Genomic DNA, 16,439 nt, shown 5'->3' with positions numbered 1-16,439 from the left:
AAAAAAAAAAAAAAAAAAGTGATACTCTTTCCTCACCCTTGCCTACCTAAGGACGCTTTCTGGAGTTGCCACTCCTCGATAAATTGTAGGAGCTTTGTAAGAAGCGATGTGCGCTTAGAGCCTTCTCGTAACAGCTGTTTTGTGAATTTCCTTAACAGTCTTTCTAAGCTTAAGGAAAATCTCTTTTGGCAAACACGCTGATCTTGACTCTCTTAACAACCAAAAATCCAAAAACAATTGCATCTTTTTGAACTGGAACCATTTAGTAATTCTCAGCTCTTTTTGTAAATTTTTTTTAACCTGATTTCTTAAAATTTGTGTAATCGTATGGCCAGTTCGTCTTCTCCGCGCGTGCCCCCTCCCTGGCGCCAACAGCCTGATGCCCGAGATTCGGAGGAGCTCCTCTCCTCACCGTGCACGCTGCAGAAGCGTCCTTCCCTTCTGCCCTGCTCCCGATGGCTGGAGTCTGGCTAATTTATGAGCTGTGAGTGATGCCGTTCTTTGCTGACACAGGTTATATTTACTGAAAAGCTTGTGAGGTCTTTCTGAAGTTTTGTTAGACTTGTCAGCGCTCCCGGTAAAAAGTCTGAATTCTTGACTGGTTGTCACTTGACGGCTCAAAGGTGACAGAGTGGTCTGCTTAAGGGAAGCAAGCAGTTTCTGCACATTCTGAAAAAAGCGCTATTTAATAACTCAGGCTTGTGGTCTGAGACCTTTCAGCAGCAGTAGCAGAGCTGAGCTGCCCTTTTTGCCTTCTGAGACTATTTAAAAAACAAAAAACAAAACAGCCATGGCTATAATATGACCTGCCAGAAAAAAATTGAATTTGGAAGGAGCAGCAGCAGGATTCTGTCGTGCTCAGCTTCTCCTGTGACATTGAATTAGGCAAGAATTGCTTCCGAGTCTGTAGTTCGTTATAGTATATATACATATTCTACATATTCTTTCCCATTATCTTGTATATACTTCAGTTAAGCCAGAATGCAGAAGAAAAAGCAAGTAAGGCAGTGAGCTGTTGGTGCCCACGGGTTAGGCATGTGAGGCTTTTCATGGTGGAAATGCGGTTTCCAACTTGAAATCGTTCTGAACAAGCGTGTGTTCTGGTCAGGAATGGAAAATAGAGCTGCAAAAATTTGCTGAGTGCTTTAGAAAATTTTAGTGCTCCTGTTTGAGGAGCAAAACAAGAAGCAAATAAGCATGTGCGTTGCTGGCTGGCAGTCGAGAGAACTTTGTGGCCTTCGAGGAATGCTGCGGCCGGGAGCGGATTCCAGGCGGATTTAAGGCACTTGCAGAGTTCTGAGAACTGCTCACTTCCCCTCGACACACATTTGTTTTCCTTACCTTGTGTTGGCTCTCGCGATTGCTTCCTTTTCTGAACTTCCCAGAACACTCCACCGTCCGCCTCGGACGCACCAGCATGCCAGGGATGCTGCCGATTGTGGGCAGTTTTGGTTCATCAGCGTTCACCATGAGAGGCTTCTACTGGAGTACCTGGGGATTGTATTTTTTCCTCGTTTAGCTTTGTTTTTAAGATCTCTGCATCCTCAGCAGATGGCATTTTTATCTTGTTTTCTGAAAGTCCATATGGCCTAAAAGCAAGACTATCTCTTTAATTGTAAAACATGACCACCTGTTCTGATTTTAATGAATGCAGTGAGCATTTGTCTTGATATATCTACTTAAAAATAGCTGCTTCAATTGAGGGGAAAAAAAAAACCTCAATTGGGCACCAACCCTTCAGCTGCTGAAATAATCAATTAATAATTAAGTGGCTAATTTTAGAACCCAGTGGCCTTGCTATTCCCWTGGACTTGTCCTGATCAGAGCAGGCAGTGATTGATTGCGCTGCCGACGCGGAGAGGCACATTGTGCTRGGGCCAGACGCCAGCAGCCTTCGAGCTGTTTATTGCGATGTTTAGAAGGTGAATGCAACTTCATGTCTCTTTGCTGCAAATGGACTTGTCTGTTCCCGCTGTATCTCTTTCCTTTCCGTGTTACTCCAGCTGCTTATGCATACGTTTTCCTTCAAGACGTCCACGGGTACAACTTGCCTTGTCTCATCCTCTGAGGGATAAAATCTGAAGTGCTCAAAAGGTATCCTAATGACAGTCCAGCTGGAGAGGAGGATGAAATTCTGAACAAAAATAGACTTAAAAGGCTTCTCCACTAACTGGCTCCTAATGGGAAGCCTTGCTAAAATCATTCTGCTCGTTAAAATAATGGTTGCCATTTAACTGTTTCTTAGGTCTCCAGGTTTGCACACCAGCCTGATTGGAGAATGCATAGTCTTCTGGCTCAGGTTTTCAGAGAGGTGGAGGAGAGTTAGATGACCAAATCTTGTTAAAGGAATGCGAATGCTTAATTCCAACTCCCTTTGAAAATTATGACCTTGCTGTATAGGTCTGCCACAACATCATTTTCTTCTAAACGCAATTAAAATGTCAAAAGCGTAGGAACATTGTGGGATTTTGATCGAGGGTGTTGGCCATTCTGAGGGTTAACGCTTCTGAGGCCGGAGCGTTGGCAGAGTGCTTGCGGGTACAGCGCTTCCCAGTGTTTCAGTACTAGCGGTAAAGGGCACAATAGCTGCTGAGTTTCAGCCCAACAGGGTAATTTGACAGTTCACTGCCTGATTAATTCCCTGCGTAAGTGGTAGAGAAAACATGAGGTGTGGCTGCTTTGGGTGTCTGTTCCTACCCATCGAGAAGGGCATGGTTTGAAAATGAAGGTGCTGGAAACCTCTTRTCGGAAATGTCTCGGATGCGCGGAGAGTGAGATGCTGAAAAAGTTTTGAATGGAAGGCGACTTGCCTGCTTGCCTCTTTTCATTGAAGATGCTTCTGACAAAGCCGCCTGTCCTGCCATGGCCACCAATTTGCCTGTTAATACAGGTGAAAAGCTACCTTTGCTTGCCCAAAATCAGTGTTTGTAGCTGTAGCCTGATCAATGTAAATCTGGTTTTCTCTCAAACCACGTGGGATTTTGAGACAGCTGGGCGTTGTTTGTAAGGCTCAGAACACCGCTTTGAAATCCTGAGCAAATGTAAAAATAACTGTGGCTTTTGGCATTCAAATTCGTTTATAAGTAACCTTTATTAACTTCCATTGATGTTTTGTTGTTTCGGTGGGAGGAGGGTCAGAACAGTTTTCAGCTGATCTCTGGGAATCGCAAGCGGCTCCGTACGAAAGGAGGCTTCCTGTTTGGTTGCAGGGCATTCACGTGGCTTTTCTCTCCCTCTGCTGCCAGGGTGGCAGTGGCTAATTAAATGGAGCTCATCATTAAAGTTTGAAAGGCAGGAAGGAAAGAGCTTATTAACCTTGCTGAGTTGGAAAGAGTGCTGGGGTGTTTGGGGCTTAGATCTCTTGCGGGGTTTTCTATTCTTTTTTTTTTTTCTTTATTTTTTGTCAATTCCCTGGAAAGGGAAAGAAATTTAGTTGTGCAGAAAATAAACTGTATCACTAGTTCTGCTGCAATTCCTTTTATGGGGTTGTGGCAGTGCAACACATCTATGAATTAGTTCTTAAGAAGAACTAGAGTTTAGTGTCTGTTTTCTTGTTAGCAGAAATGCTAATTCTCTCTCGATTTGTAATGAAATCAAAGGACAGAAGAGAAGGAAAGCAGAAATACAGAGGCTACGTATTTAGGACACGTATGAGAAATTTAGTCTGTATTTTCCATGATCCAAATTAAGTAGCAGACAGACCGAGTCTTTAGCTTAGGCTTCTTCAATTTTCCAAAAGGGAACAGATTGAGGAGGGGAGAGGGGCACAGAACTAGAAACGGGCAATTCGAGTGGCCAGGCACAGAGCCAGGAAGGAAAAGACAGGAGTGACGAGAGTCCCCTTAGCTGCTCTCTTGCATATGGGAGGGATGGGCTAAATAGGGCTTGGGCGAGGATGCATACATGCACATGTGCACATGTGCACCTCCCTTCTCCCCCCCCCCCCCCGAAAGGCTGCTTGGACCCTAATGGACCCCATTTGGGGTCTAAACACTCCTTTCATATAGTGCAGACTGTTTATCCTAGATGGGGCTTTAAGTGAGATGTGAAAGCTGTAGTCAGGATTTCTGTTGTGAGCTGACTAACTCTTAGAGATCCCCTGCATCTTTCCCATCGAATAAATTTTGCCTCTTTCTTCTCATCTCCAGATCACTGTGTTCACTACTATGATCTTCGCAACACTAAGCAGCCAATCATGGTGTTCAAAGGGCATCGCAAGGCAGTCTCCTACGCAAAATTTGTGAGTGGGGAAGAAATTGTCTCTGCGTAAGTATTTTCTTTTATGTAGGTTATAAACTTGATAGCCCTTGGTTCCTGGCGTTCTTCAGGTCCTTTTCATAGACGCAGTTGTGCAAGCCCACCTGTGTGGGTGGGTATGCATCGCGTGCGTGCGAGCTTCTGTTCTTTTAGGAAGCACATTGTGGCTTTTTGTAAGACAAAAATAGAAATTCATTCCTGGTGTCACTTGGCTCTTGTAGAGCCCGAGAACTTAGGAGAAATACAAAGCCAACCTGATCCAAGTTCTGACCACAAGCGCCGGCTCTGGGCAGCTGCAGGCAGACATTCCTTTCACAAAGTGCTGTGTGGGCTGAAGGTGCTACTGAGCAGGGCTTGCTGTGGAGGGTGGGTACTGGCAGAGCCCTGAAGGTAGTAATTTCCAGCAAAAGGGCAGTAAAAAACAGTCGATGAGTGACGGAAGTGATCAAATAGTACTGCTAGGTCTGAAGAGGATGTTTAGCCACTGCCTAAAAGCCACTCGGAAGGACTGAGTGGACAATTTTGTGGTAATGTCCTAATCTCTTCTGCAAAGGCGCTTTTTTGAATTAAACTTAAGTTAGAAAGTAGTCAAGGAGAAGCTATATTTTGTGGTCCCAATGGTATGCAGCTTTTCAGCCAGGGTAGGTGATGAGGTCTGCTATGGAGACACCAAAGAATAAAACTCTACAGCTTCTGCTCAATTACGTGGCCAGACATGTCTGCCCCAAAACCAAATGCGGCTGTCTCAGTTTGCGCTACATTTTCGATGTTGTGGGAATGAGCATGTCTGTTGGATTACGTGGCGAGAGGTTGTTTGCGTGACTCGGCACAAGCCTCTCATGAATGAAAGAGAGGTGAGCCCCTTTTTACGTGATGGCGAAAACACAAGCAGGGGGCTGCAGGCTGCTGGGAGAATGTTTGATCTCAACATGCTCATGTGTAACACCTGAGGGCAGCAGGGGTGGATCACAGGGGAAGATCTAGCCCCAGAAAGTATGCTTGCTGCTTCTGACTGAGCAGATGATTATCCATCTCAGTTTTGTCCTGTGTTTTCACACAGCTTGCTCTAGAAGCCTGGAGCCAAAGCAGAGCATTTTAAGCTGTACATATGAGTATTCAGCTGTTAGTGAGTTACTCTGATCTCAGTTGTGTGATGGAAGGTTCCCTAGTGATTTCCGATACTGTTTATATTTAATTAGTTCCTTTCTTATTTCCATTAACATTATAGCTCTCTATACGGGTGTAAACTCATACCTAGAACACAGAGCAAATTAATTTGTGCTTTGACCAAATCTGGATAAGAGGAAGGCATTTAATAGAAGTGGAAGGAGGGAGGGAATGTTTTACAGCCGTGATCAAGTGCCATGTCACATGTGGGATGTTTCAGGACCAAAGGGCCCTGTCCCATTTGAGCTGGCCATCTGAGAATGCTTATTCCCTGGGATAAATATCGATAGAGCTGTCAGACTTGGGCAGGCAACAACAGAGTGAGGGAACTGACTGGGAGGTTTGCGTATCTTTTTCTGTGTGTACAGAAAGAAATGCTGAAGAGAAGATTGTTTTTCATGTCTGTCTTCTGAAAATTTGGTAGAGGAGAGAAGACAGCAGTATTGTTTCCCAAGAACCAAGTATTAATTCCTTTTGAGGAAAAATATGTGTATATTCAGATTCTCTTGCTTTCTAGCTAGAGCTGTTTTATAGATGCATTGATTTATTTTGCCCTGAGAGTTTAGCACTATCTATTGATTGTAGTGCTGACTTACAGAGAGGCTGATCTAACAGAGCAGCACATCCATGATTTTTTTTGGAAAAGGTATGAAACCAAGAGAGTAGTGTAACATCGGAAGGATCAATGGCCTTTTCCCCTCCTTGTGGTACAGTGGCAGATAACTTTCTTCTTTTATGGCACACTTACTTGAAGCAATGAAGACAAGGCTAGAGCTTGATAGGAATTTGTTAACAGTAAAAGCATTCCCTTAGTAATAAGTTCCAAGTGTTTTTATTTTAATGAAAAGATTTAGAATGTATAATACCAAAATACAGAGGTTAAGTGCCTATATCAAAGATCTTCTTGATGGGTTAGCTAATAGCAGAAGCTGTCACAGGAATCTAACAGCTTGGAGACCAGAGATTAGTCTCTGGCTGCTTTATCCTGCCTCCAGAAAAGTTTATTCTCCAGGTGACTCTGAAGCTTTTAAAAGCAGTGTTTTAAAATTAATATTGCTGCCCTGATAATACAGGAGGTGAATCCATGGACCTCTGGGCCAGAAAAAAGTAACATGCATCTTTTTCCCCTTTCCATGAGCTGTGATGGTAAGTAGAAGAGAAAGGAAGGGAAAGTAAGCTGCAGCATAGGGCAGCAGCGAATGTGGATAGGGAATAGAAACCAAACGCTCTGTTTTAGGGTTCCTGTGGTCAAGACTTAAGACCAGAAACTTACTTCTGCTCAAGCCACCGTACTAAAGATAAATATCACAGCCTTCATTCTGATCTGACCTCGTGCTGCTATTACAAATGACTAACAAATCTGCCTGCGGCTCCCTTATCACTCCTCTGTCATTACAGCTGTCAGGTCTGAGATAAGGGTTTTGCAGTATAGCATGAGGTGCGTCTCTCCCCTTATGTTGAATATTTTTAGGTAAATGTGACATTGGTACAGGACTAATGTTACGTCAGTGGTAATATTTTATGGATATTGGATTTTTCCTTTGACTGTTAATACTCAGAAAAAACAAGTTTGATATGACTTGTACTGAGGGACCATTAACTGCCACCCTGCCCTAGGAGGCTGTCTGGTCCTGTTCTCTCTCTCTTTCTCTCTCAAATTTAAGACGGGAATAGCACTACCTATTTGTTTGCTGTCTCCCCTTTCCTCAAAGGTGGGGCTCCAGTCCCTACCACTGTGAGCATTTGTTCAGACTGTGCATTGTATCACCATAAGTGATCGAGTGCTAGAATTGCAGAGCCTGGTGAGTGCTTGAGAATAACTCCTGGGCAGTAAGAGAGGTTCAAGTCCTCTCAGATGGGGGGAATGAATTGATCCTGAATCTCTCTGAAACCTGCAATCTTCCTATCTCAACTGAGCTCTTCCAGACGGAGATGACTATCTCCGCTTCCTTCCTTTTGCCAGAGGGGAAATGTTTGCTCACAGTAAATAAAACAACATTTTTTACATGCAGGCATGTTTGCATATGGGATAACAGTGAAAAACATCAATTTTGATATAATCCCAATAGGCTTTTATATTTAGCTTTACTGTCAAGGTGAAAAAAAATGGAAGTTTGAGATCTATATTTGTATTCATACAGTCTCGATTACATATGAGAAAGCCACATCAATTTTAATGCTAATAAAAACTCTGCACCCTCATAGGTTTTTATATGCCACTGATTGGTACTGGACAGAATCACTGGAATTGGGCATCATGCTTTCAGGGCAGCTGGAGGAGGAGGAAACTGCTCCCTACCTTGAATCCTGTAAAGGCATGAATGAGAATTTTAGCCAACAGGCAGAAAGGAACAGATTTTGCTATGCTGTAGAGGTTAAAAAAATACATTCAGCATGTCCTGCATAGGTGAGGATATGGAGGAGGCAATGATGGCCCAAAGGCTATTTAGTTCAGTGGAGGACTCCATAATCAATAGGTGGAAAGGAAGAGTAATACTTCAGGGAAGTTTTGTATTCAAACACGTAATGCATTTTGACAGGCTTTTAAAATAATGTGATACCCTTCTGAGTTCAGCCAGAGTTGCATATGATTGAAAGTGGGATAAATCTCCTGGAGTGCACTAAGACTTCCCACGCTTACATTGCAAGCAGGGTATTAAGGAGCAGTGTTTCAAGCTGGATTACCTGCCATATGGCAGCAGTGTAACTTTAGGTGTTGTTTTCAGGTCAACAGACAGTCAGCTGAAGCTGTGGAACGTAGGGAAGCCTCACTGCTTGCGCTCCTTCAAGGGTCACATCAATGAGAAGAATTTCGTAGGGCTGGCATCCAACGGAGACTACATTGCCTGTGGTGAGTAGAGCAGCCATCCAGTCAAATGCTTATGCGACTCCACAGAGCTGCTGCGTCTCCAATTGCAAAGCACACAAGGAATTGTACCAAATAGCCAGAACGACTCTTGTAGAAGATTATTATGAACTTCCACCCTCCCCTCCCTTTCCCAGAGGATGGTGTAAAGAGTCCTAAGCTAAAGGAGTCTGTACTTAGTTTCCTCCGTTTCAGGTGGGTTCTTTGTACATGATGATTCAGACTTGCTGTCACCAAAAATTTGACTACTAACATAGTTGCTGTTGTTATGACTTACGTCTTTTAAGGTGATAACTGACAGATCCTCCTGCAGCTTTCTATAAGGAAGTGCAGTAGCCTGGATCATTTGAGTGGTCCTGCAGTTGTCATTTAGTATGGTATTCTGCGTGGTGAAACCATAACACCCTCACTCTGAACAGCTTTCTAGAAGACCACATCATCCTTAAAAAGTAACTCCTTTGGCAGTTTGTCTTTTTACTGCATAAATTGGACTGTTAAACCTCTAAATCCAGAGGTCTTGGTGAGAAAACAGTGACAGGCTCATCACCATGGGATGTGTAGGACACCCATTCCAGCGCTTATGAGAGGACATTGTGTATTTTCTGATGTTTGTATGGCTTGCAAGGCAGAAATTGGGATGGATTTAAAAACAAAGCAAGTGTACTCCACTTAGTCCCTCTTACTCAAACCTCCACAGACTAAACTGTCATACTTGATTACCACAAACAAAACTGTGAAAATCCTACCTACATCATGGCTGTAACATTGAGGATACTGGCTGTAACAGTGTTTCTTGCTGTTGTGTAGATGCCCTGTTCTGCTCAGGCAAAGTGCTACACCCTGTGGAAGTTGTGGAGTCAGGTTAGGATCCTGTATATTTTGCAAGTGTTCTGCATACCGCAGTTGTGTGTTAATAAAGCCTGGATCCGCTTTTAAGCATCCTGAACGTTTGCTGTGGAGCAATCCGAGTTATCAAGGCGCCACAACCATTTGTGGTGAGATGATAACTAAGAGGAGGAATTCTATTGTCTCTTAATTAAACAATGAAAGAGCTAAGAAATCTTATTTATCTGTGCATGCTTCTAGAACATGATCCTGTATATTTAATTTTTATTTCTAGGAAGCGAAAATAATTCCCTTTACCTATACTATAAGGGCCTCTCAAAGACACTTCTGACATTCAAGTTTGACACAGTCAAAAGTGTCCTGGACAAGGACCGGAAAGAAGATGACACAAACGAGTTTGTGAGTGCTGTATGCTGGAGGGCACTACCAGATGGGGTAAGTTTTCTGCTGTGGCTCCCCAGATGGGTGCTAAAGGAATGCCTCCTGATCACTTAGGAAATGGCATTGTTGAAGGCTTGACTGCGCTTGGGATTTCCTATTTATGAATATTGCAGAGCAGATCAATGTTAGAAAGCGAAGATTTGCAGAATAACTGAAATGCCCTGGCCTGGGAGGGAGGGGGATGCCCAGGGATAAGAGGCTTGACATGGCTGCTGTATGTTGTGTTCTTAACTGTTCCACCTGGGTGTCTGAATTTCTTTACTTTTGCCTCCAAAATCTCAAAACCAGCATTGCATTTGATTTTTTGTGTGTGCGTTAGTGGGGTTTTTGTTTGGTTTAATGAAGGCATGTATAGGCTCCTAGATACTCACTGTGGACCCTTATTTGAATGTTACCTGTCTATATGAGCTGGCTCATTGAAATACAGGCTCTATGGGTAGATGAGTAAATATGTAAATGAGGTAAGCACAGGCTGCAGTTAACTCGATGACCATTTCGGTGACAGCTAATTCAGATATATATGATGTGTGTGCTAGTGCTGCAAGCATACCTGATGCACTTTTTGTGAGAGTGTCCCTTAGGCATGGGATTGCTTTGGCGAATAAAAATGCTGCTTTTAAATCCCAAGTGTTCTTGAAAACCTTTCATAAAAAACTTGAGCAAATAACTCTTGTACGTAAGTGTTTGCAGATGAGATTCTTAGCTGGTTTGCTGGGAGAGGGAAAAGGGGAGATCATTCTCTCTATGTAATCTTTCAAATAGCTAAAATGGAATGTTGCCTAATTGATGTCCTGAGACATCGCAGTCAAAAAGACAGCATTTTGGAAGGTTAACATCTACCAATCTATTTCAATATGAAGAAACTGCTCCCACAATTGTGATTCAAGTGTCTCTGGCATAAACTTATTTCAGATAGATGCTTCTGAATCAAAACTAAACCTTTTTTAGGTTTGAAAAAACATGCATCTGAATTCAAAGATTGCACCTTTGATTTATGATTTGGAAGCAGGCTGCTTTGGTTTGAATGGGAGAAATGGGACTAAATGGCATAGCTTTGCTATCTTTTTTCTGGTCAGGAATTTAGGAGGACTTAGTATACACAGATGTCATGTCTCAAATGAAGAGTGGATATTGGAAGTTGCATAATCCATATTTCTGCTAAATAAAATGTACTGCAGGAACTTGTGCATCTATAAATGTTCTTTTCTTAATTTTCTTTACTGCGTTATTTTCTGTTGGGTCGTCCTGCCCACTTGAACCTCGCGTGCAGCTTTATCAGTAGGCAGCAGAGTAATAGTGATGTCCCACCCCTTGTGTTATTTCTGTTGTCCTCCAGTTCTTATCAAAGTCTTTCCTCTGATTATCATGTTTTTACTCTGACAAACCTTCTGTTTAAGCAATTGAGAAACTTTTGAACAGTTACCAAGGGCTGTCAAAGAATTAATCATAACTAAAATGAAAAATTTTATACAACAAAAATAGAACAATTTAGTAACAGTTAAATCAGGCATATGAAGACTGCACTAAAAAATAGTCAGACCTCAGCATACAGAACCTATTGCCATTCTGATTTTGTCTCTTTCCTCTACTTTTCTCGGGGCTTCTTTTAAATTAGTAGCTGTTTCTCCTGTGGCAACCACAGTTACCTGGCATTAGTTTGCAAAGAAAGTAGCAAAAAGCTGCTGTGATCTGAGTGTTTTGCTTCAGTGTTTTGCCCCCTCTCTGCAGTGCCTGCCGTCTTGCTTTACATACTGAGCAACCAGTGCAACTTGCTCTTACCAAGAGGCCTTAATGTTTCCTTGTATCATACCTCCAGTTTTCCCTGGGATCAGAAGTACTCTTCATCAGTGCATCTGCACATCTCTCTCCCCCTTGTAGTGGTGCAGTGGTCTACTCAGACCTAATTGAGACTCTTCTCATGATCTTGGTAAATTAAATTACTACACAGACAAAGGTCACTTATATCCATGGAGTCTTGCTCAAAGATTGAAACTCTTATTTTCCATTTTGATAACATTTCTTAAATTGGAATAGGTTCTTCAAATGGGCTTTGTATATACAGACTTTCCTAAAAGCTGACATGTGTTTTAGTGATGCTTGGATGAACTAGACAAGGCTTTTGCCTTGCAGCGCTATCAGGATGCGTAGGAGCCTACGTCCTATTTCTGGCTTAATTGCAGACTGATCCTGAGAGAGTCACTCTGCCTTAGTTTCCCTAAACGTAAGATTTTCACTGCTGGGTGGTGATGAATCCTACCCTACTGCAGGGTACGTGTGACAAAACCATCGTGTTTGTCTCCCTGGCAGTGGTCACTGTGCGTTCAATTCAATTTACTACCTGGAGGCTTTCCGATGGAGGGAGATACAGGCGCCGCATGCCAGCTCCTCCTCAGGACTCCCCACTGGAACAGCCTCTCTTCTGTTTCCCCGTGGTGCCGCTCTCCTGGATAGTTTTGTAATTAACCTTTTGAGAAGAGATGAGTAAGTTTCAGATCTGTCAGTTATCTTGGGAAGCATAAGTACGTGTACTCCTTCCCTTCATGCGTTTCAGTGCAGAATCCTGGATCCTAATTAAAACCAAACGAAAACTTTCAGATAAAATGTCACTGGTTCATTCCTAAATCTATTTTTGTTTGATTCAAGCTTTACTTCCTCCTGAGCCAAAGTCAAGCTGTGCCAGCAGCCCTTGCCAGATTTCTTTTTCTTCCTCTCTCCTCTCCTCGTCTTGGTCTTCCGTCGCTTACAAAGATGCAGAGACTTTTCTGCTATAGCTGTCACTTCTCCAGCTGCACAGGCCTGGACAGCACATTCTTTCCACGTGTGTCAAAGCCATAATGAGATGATGAGTTAGAGAAATTGTTCTCCGTACATGCTCATTACCATTTTGCATCAGGCTTATTCACTTTCCAGCTCTTACATTTAGGTAATGTTTAGAAATGAGTAGTAGCTTGTATACTAATGTTCTTATGTTGGACTCTTCAAAAATTTCTCAGTGTGTACATCAGGAAGCAAACCTTTGCTGCACTTATTTTAATGACTTATTCTCCTCAAAAAATTGATCAATGTTTACGAGTAGAAGGAGATTCCGGAAATTTTTGGCCTTAGTGACCTGATAATGTAATATAGTGAGTTAGAAGTAGAGCTAGGGATGCATTTCAGAACCTTCCATGAACCAAATCCTTTTATTTCACAAGTCAAGGATTTTCTGATATTGCCTGTGTCATCCTTTGTTGCTAGCACCTAAGCAAGATTTAGCCAACTTTATTTGAAACCTAGATCTGGTCTTGAGATTGCTAAGTACTTTCTTCTGTTTCATGAGGACATAAACATCCTCAAGACTTTCTTGCTTAGGGAAGGGAAATTACAGTAGTAGCTCACTGTAGCTGGGCAGGTAGCTGTGTCTTTTATTTCTCTTGGGAGGGTACCTCTAGTTTTATGTAGGACTGACAGCTGATACAGGTAGTGTTTAGAGAAGATGAGTTTTCCCTTATGTCCTATATGATGTTTTCCCCTTTTCCTAAGGGGGATACCCGTCATTCAGACCAGGTTTGCCGTATTCCAGAGTTCAAGGTGCACCTCATTCATTTTTCTTGTATTACATCTCAAGTAACACTACCACCTTTCCCGATTACACCTAGTATTTCTAACAGAAACAGCTCAAAAGAGCAACCAATGCTCAACCTGCTTCCAGGAGAGCAAAAAGGTATTACTGCTGAACACAGAAGCAATTTGTTTATGTAGTTTAAGCATGGCTCAATCTATCATAATCGCTGTAAAGAAGCCATTTAATTTTGTAGCTGTTTGCGCGAGTGTTCATTACTGCAGATAAGCAGGCTAGCCAGGGAAAGATTTCTAGAGCAGAAATATTGGGGCTTTGATACCAGCAAGGAGATACAGATAAGAGCAGGAAAATGCCAGGTAAATTAGCTAAGGTTAAGCTTTATATTATTGGGGGTGGGGAGGAGGGGAGACAGATCTTTTGAGAACAGCATTGAAGATTTTAACCAAGAAGTGTCTTCATAATTAGTCTTGTATCCTTGAACTTCTCTTTGTTAACCTGATGGAAACACTCTTCAAACAGGTTTTTGGTGCATCTCTTCAGAAAAAAGCTTTTTTCCATTTATTTCTCAGCTTATTTCTTGAATAAATAATTTCTGGCTTATTTCTTCATTCAGCTTTATTTCTTGTTAATGTTTTACTTGAATTCTTTAGAAACCTTAATTTTTCTATGATAAACTGGTCATTTTATAGCACACAATCTGGTCACTGATAAGAAGTATCCATCCTTTGTTTCCCAGTAGCCTAATAAATGGTACACAACATACACATGAGCTAGTCAGGCACTCTGATAACTTACAATCAGCAAATTGGCTCCTTTCACTGGATTTAATTTCCCCAGTATAGATTATTGCAGGAAGTGATTCATTGCCGTTTTTAAGCACTAATTAATTTGGATGACTTATGAACAGTAAAAATGAAACCTCCTTTGTCATTCCCAAATAACCAAATGCATATTCAGTGTCCTTCTAAATAACTTGTATTGACTGTAGCCGCATCTCTTGTAACTTGAAAGATTAATTTCAGTGGAAGTTTTGGGGAAGATGACTGTGAGACTTTATTTTTCATTCCACTTTGCTGCTGAAAAGTTTACTTTTTTTTTTAGCATTTCCAAACAGCTGAGAATTTTAACTTACAATTTAAACTCACTTTTATTTTTGCAGTATTCTCAAATGGTTGTTCAGATGACAGTTAAGATATACCTAAGAAGTAATCTAAAGCTTAAGAGAAATGCCTGCATTAAATGGTTAGACCCAAACTGTCCTTGGTCTCCCTCTGATTGCTGGTGGTTGCACAGATAGCGGTGTGAGTAACTCCAAAGGGAGTATTTCCATGGCAGGGATCAGCTGTTTTCTGGCTCATCTTTTCTTTCATAGACCTGTGGAGCCTGCACAGCTAGGCTAGACCTCTCTCAAATTAGCCCGTAGCATTCGTGTGCAGCATCTCTCAAATTGGTATTCTTCAGGTTATTCTCTGGCGTAGTATTGCACAAGTGCTTCATCTTGGAAATGCAGCAGTCTTTATGTTCTCTCCTGTGATCAAAATGCCTAACGGTTTATGGCAAGCAGAGAATGATCAGCTTTTGCAATTTGAATTTGGTCAGGTTTCTTCTGCTTTTTACCCTGAAGATTTTCAAAGATTTTCCTCCTTTCTGTGGAATGCGTCTAAGCCGCGTAGCATGGGTGCTGTGAAGCTCGCCGTCTCTGTGACGGCTTCCTCTTCCTCTCTGCTGCATGCCTTGTTCTTTCTGGCCATCTGTGACCTTTTCAACTGAAAGTTTCTTTGACTTCAGTTTTATTTAGCTGCTTAACACTTTCCAGTCTCATATACTAAGTTGCTTGAAAACTATATTTTTATATGCAGAATAATTTCTACCTTGCAGACAAATGTTACGACAAGTTCAGTATGTGCGCAGCTTTGTGCTGAATGTGCTCGTATTCTTTCATACCCATATCTTTCCAAATGCTCACTTTGGGGTTCTATCTTTGGTGTCACTAAAGAATATTAATTAAAGAAAATACCCAGGTGGCTGTAATGATAGTTTACTCCTCATCACAACCCTTGGATCCAACTGCTGAGATCTTCATGGAAAAGAATCATATTCTGTTATTAATGGTTCATGCATTATATTGAAATCTCAGTGTTTTGACACTTCAGTCCATGTGTAAGACCATCTTGGTAATGTGATTATGCAAATTGCAGGGTTTAGGAGAAAGTGTTTAATTTATTTTGGATCTGTTTTGTACAAGAAAAAAATATTGGTGAGTGCTCTCTCAGTATTATCTCTCCCCAGCTCCAGGCATCCCTCTGAGTTTTCTTCCTGTGCAGACGACGGTCGCTTACGTGGTCTGACAGTCAGCACTGCTGTCGCAGCCGAGCGTGGGCAGAGGTGAAGGGTGTTGGGCAGCCGACTGATAACACTGATCTCTATCCACTGTCCTCCTCAGGTCCAGTGCATTTGGGGGGAAAAAGGTGTATTACACCACTTATTTTCCTGTTTCGGGGCTCAAGGTGGCATGGCAATAGGTAGTCAGTGTGCAAATGGATGCTTTAACTCTTCCTTTTCTAGATGCAGAGCAGCTGCTCTTACAGCCTCTGTGAATAGAGGGGATGAGTCTGTTGCTTTTGTTCAGCACTGGAAGTTCAGGTCCCCTGTGGTACTGCAAAACTCTGATATCATTCGAGCTTCTATTTTAAGAATAGCCTTTCCAAGGAGTGTAGGTGGCTTGTTTTTTTCCTTGTTGGTTTTAAGTTTACATTTGCAAACTCGATTTCTCTCTCCTCCTGCAAGGCGAGGTATAAAGAATATATATATATATATATATATATATATTTTTTTTTTCTGCCTAACCACAGAAAATTGCCAAGGGGGTGGTGTTTTTTGAAGCGAAGGCAGATCAAAGCTGTGCATAGTTCTTGAATGAAGGCAGCATTTACTCTGATTTTTGTAGCTGTTGTTTGCTCACCAGTGCATCTCTTCTAATGTCCGCAGAAGTAGAAAGCATGATGGAGATGGGTCGGAGGCCTTCCTTATTACGGCCACCTCTTTTAGAGTTGGTGAATGACTTAAAAGTCGACGTGACTCGGAGTACTGTTAACATGACAGCTTCACCAGTTGATCCCAGTGGTGCAGCTGTACAGGTAACGGATTGCAGTTCATGGCTGGTGTAAACAGAGGTGTGAGTAGGCGCCTGTTGTTTCCTAGGCTTTAAAAATAAGAGCATGCCAGTCGGGAATTGTATTGGTATGATACACATTTGTGAACGGGGGAAGCAAGAAGTCTCTGTTCAGCTGTCAATAAATT

The 16,439-nt window shown here is 42.1% G+C and overlaps 1 protein-coding gene across 4 annotated transcripts in view; it reads left to right on the top strand.

The window, feature by feature from the left end:
* COP1 (COP1, E3 ubiquitin ligase) overlaps positions 1–16,439 on the top strand; it is a 130,432-nt gene that overhangs the window by 87,561 nt on the left and 26,432 nt on the right. For 2 of the 4 annotated variants that reach the window (XM_026084630.1, XM_026084627.1), the window contains 3 exons: positions 4,149–4,266; positions 8,151–8,275; positions 9,411–9,571. In XM_026084630.1, the coding sequence (XP_025940415.1) occupies positions 4,149–4,266; positions 8,151–8,275; positions 9,411–9,571 (404 nt within the window). Of the gene's footprint in view, positions 1–4,148; positions 4,267–8,150; positions 8,276–9,410; positions 9,572–15,428; positions 15,580–16,127; positions 16,277–16,439 lie in introns of those variants that run through there. The other 2 variants (XM_026084628.1, XM_026084629.1) reach the window with 2 other exon arrangements.

Source organism: Apteryx rowi, unplaced genomic scaffold (genome assembly GCF_003343035.1).
Source record: "Apteryx rowi isolate R43461 unplaced genomic scaffold, aptRow1 scaffold_65, whole genome shotgun sequence".
Taxonomy (NCBI): Eukaryota; Metazoa; Chordata; class Aves; order Apterygiformes; family Apterygidae; genus Apteryx; species Apteryx rowi.
The sequence above is the reverse complement of the archived record's forward strand: the minus strand, read 5'-3'. Positions and strand labels throughout refer to the sequence as shown.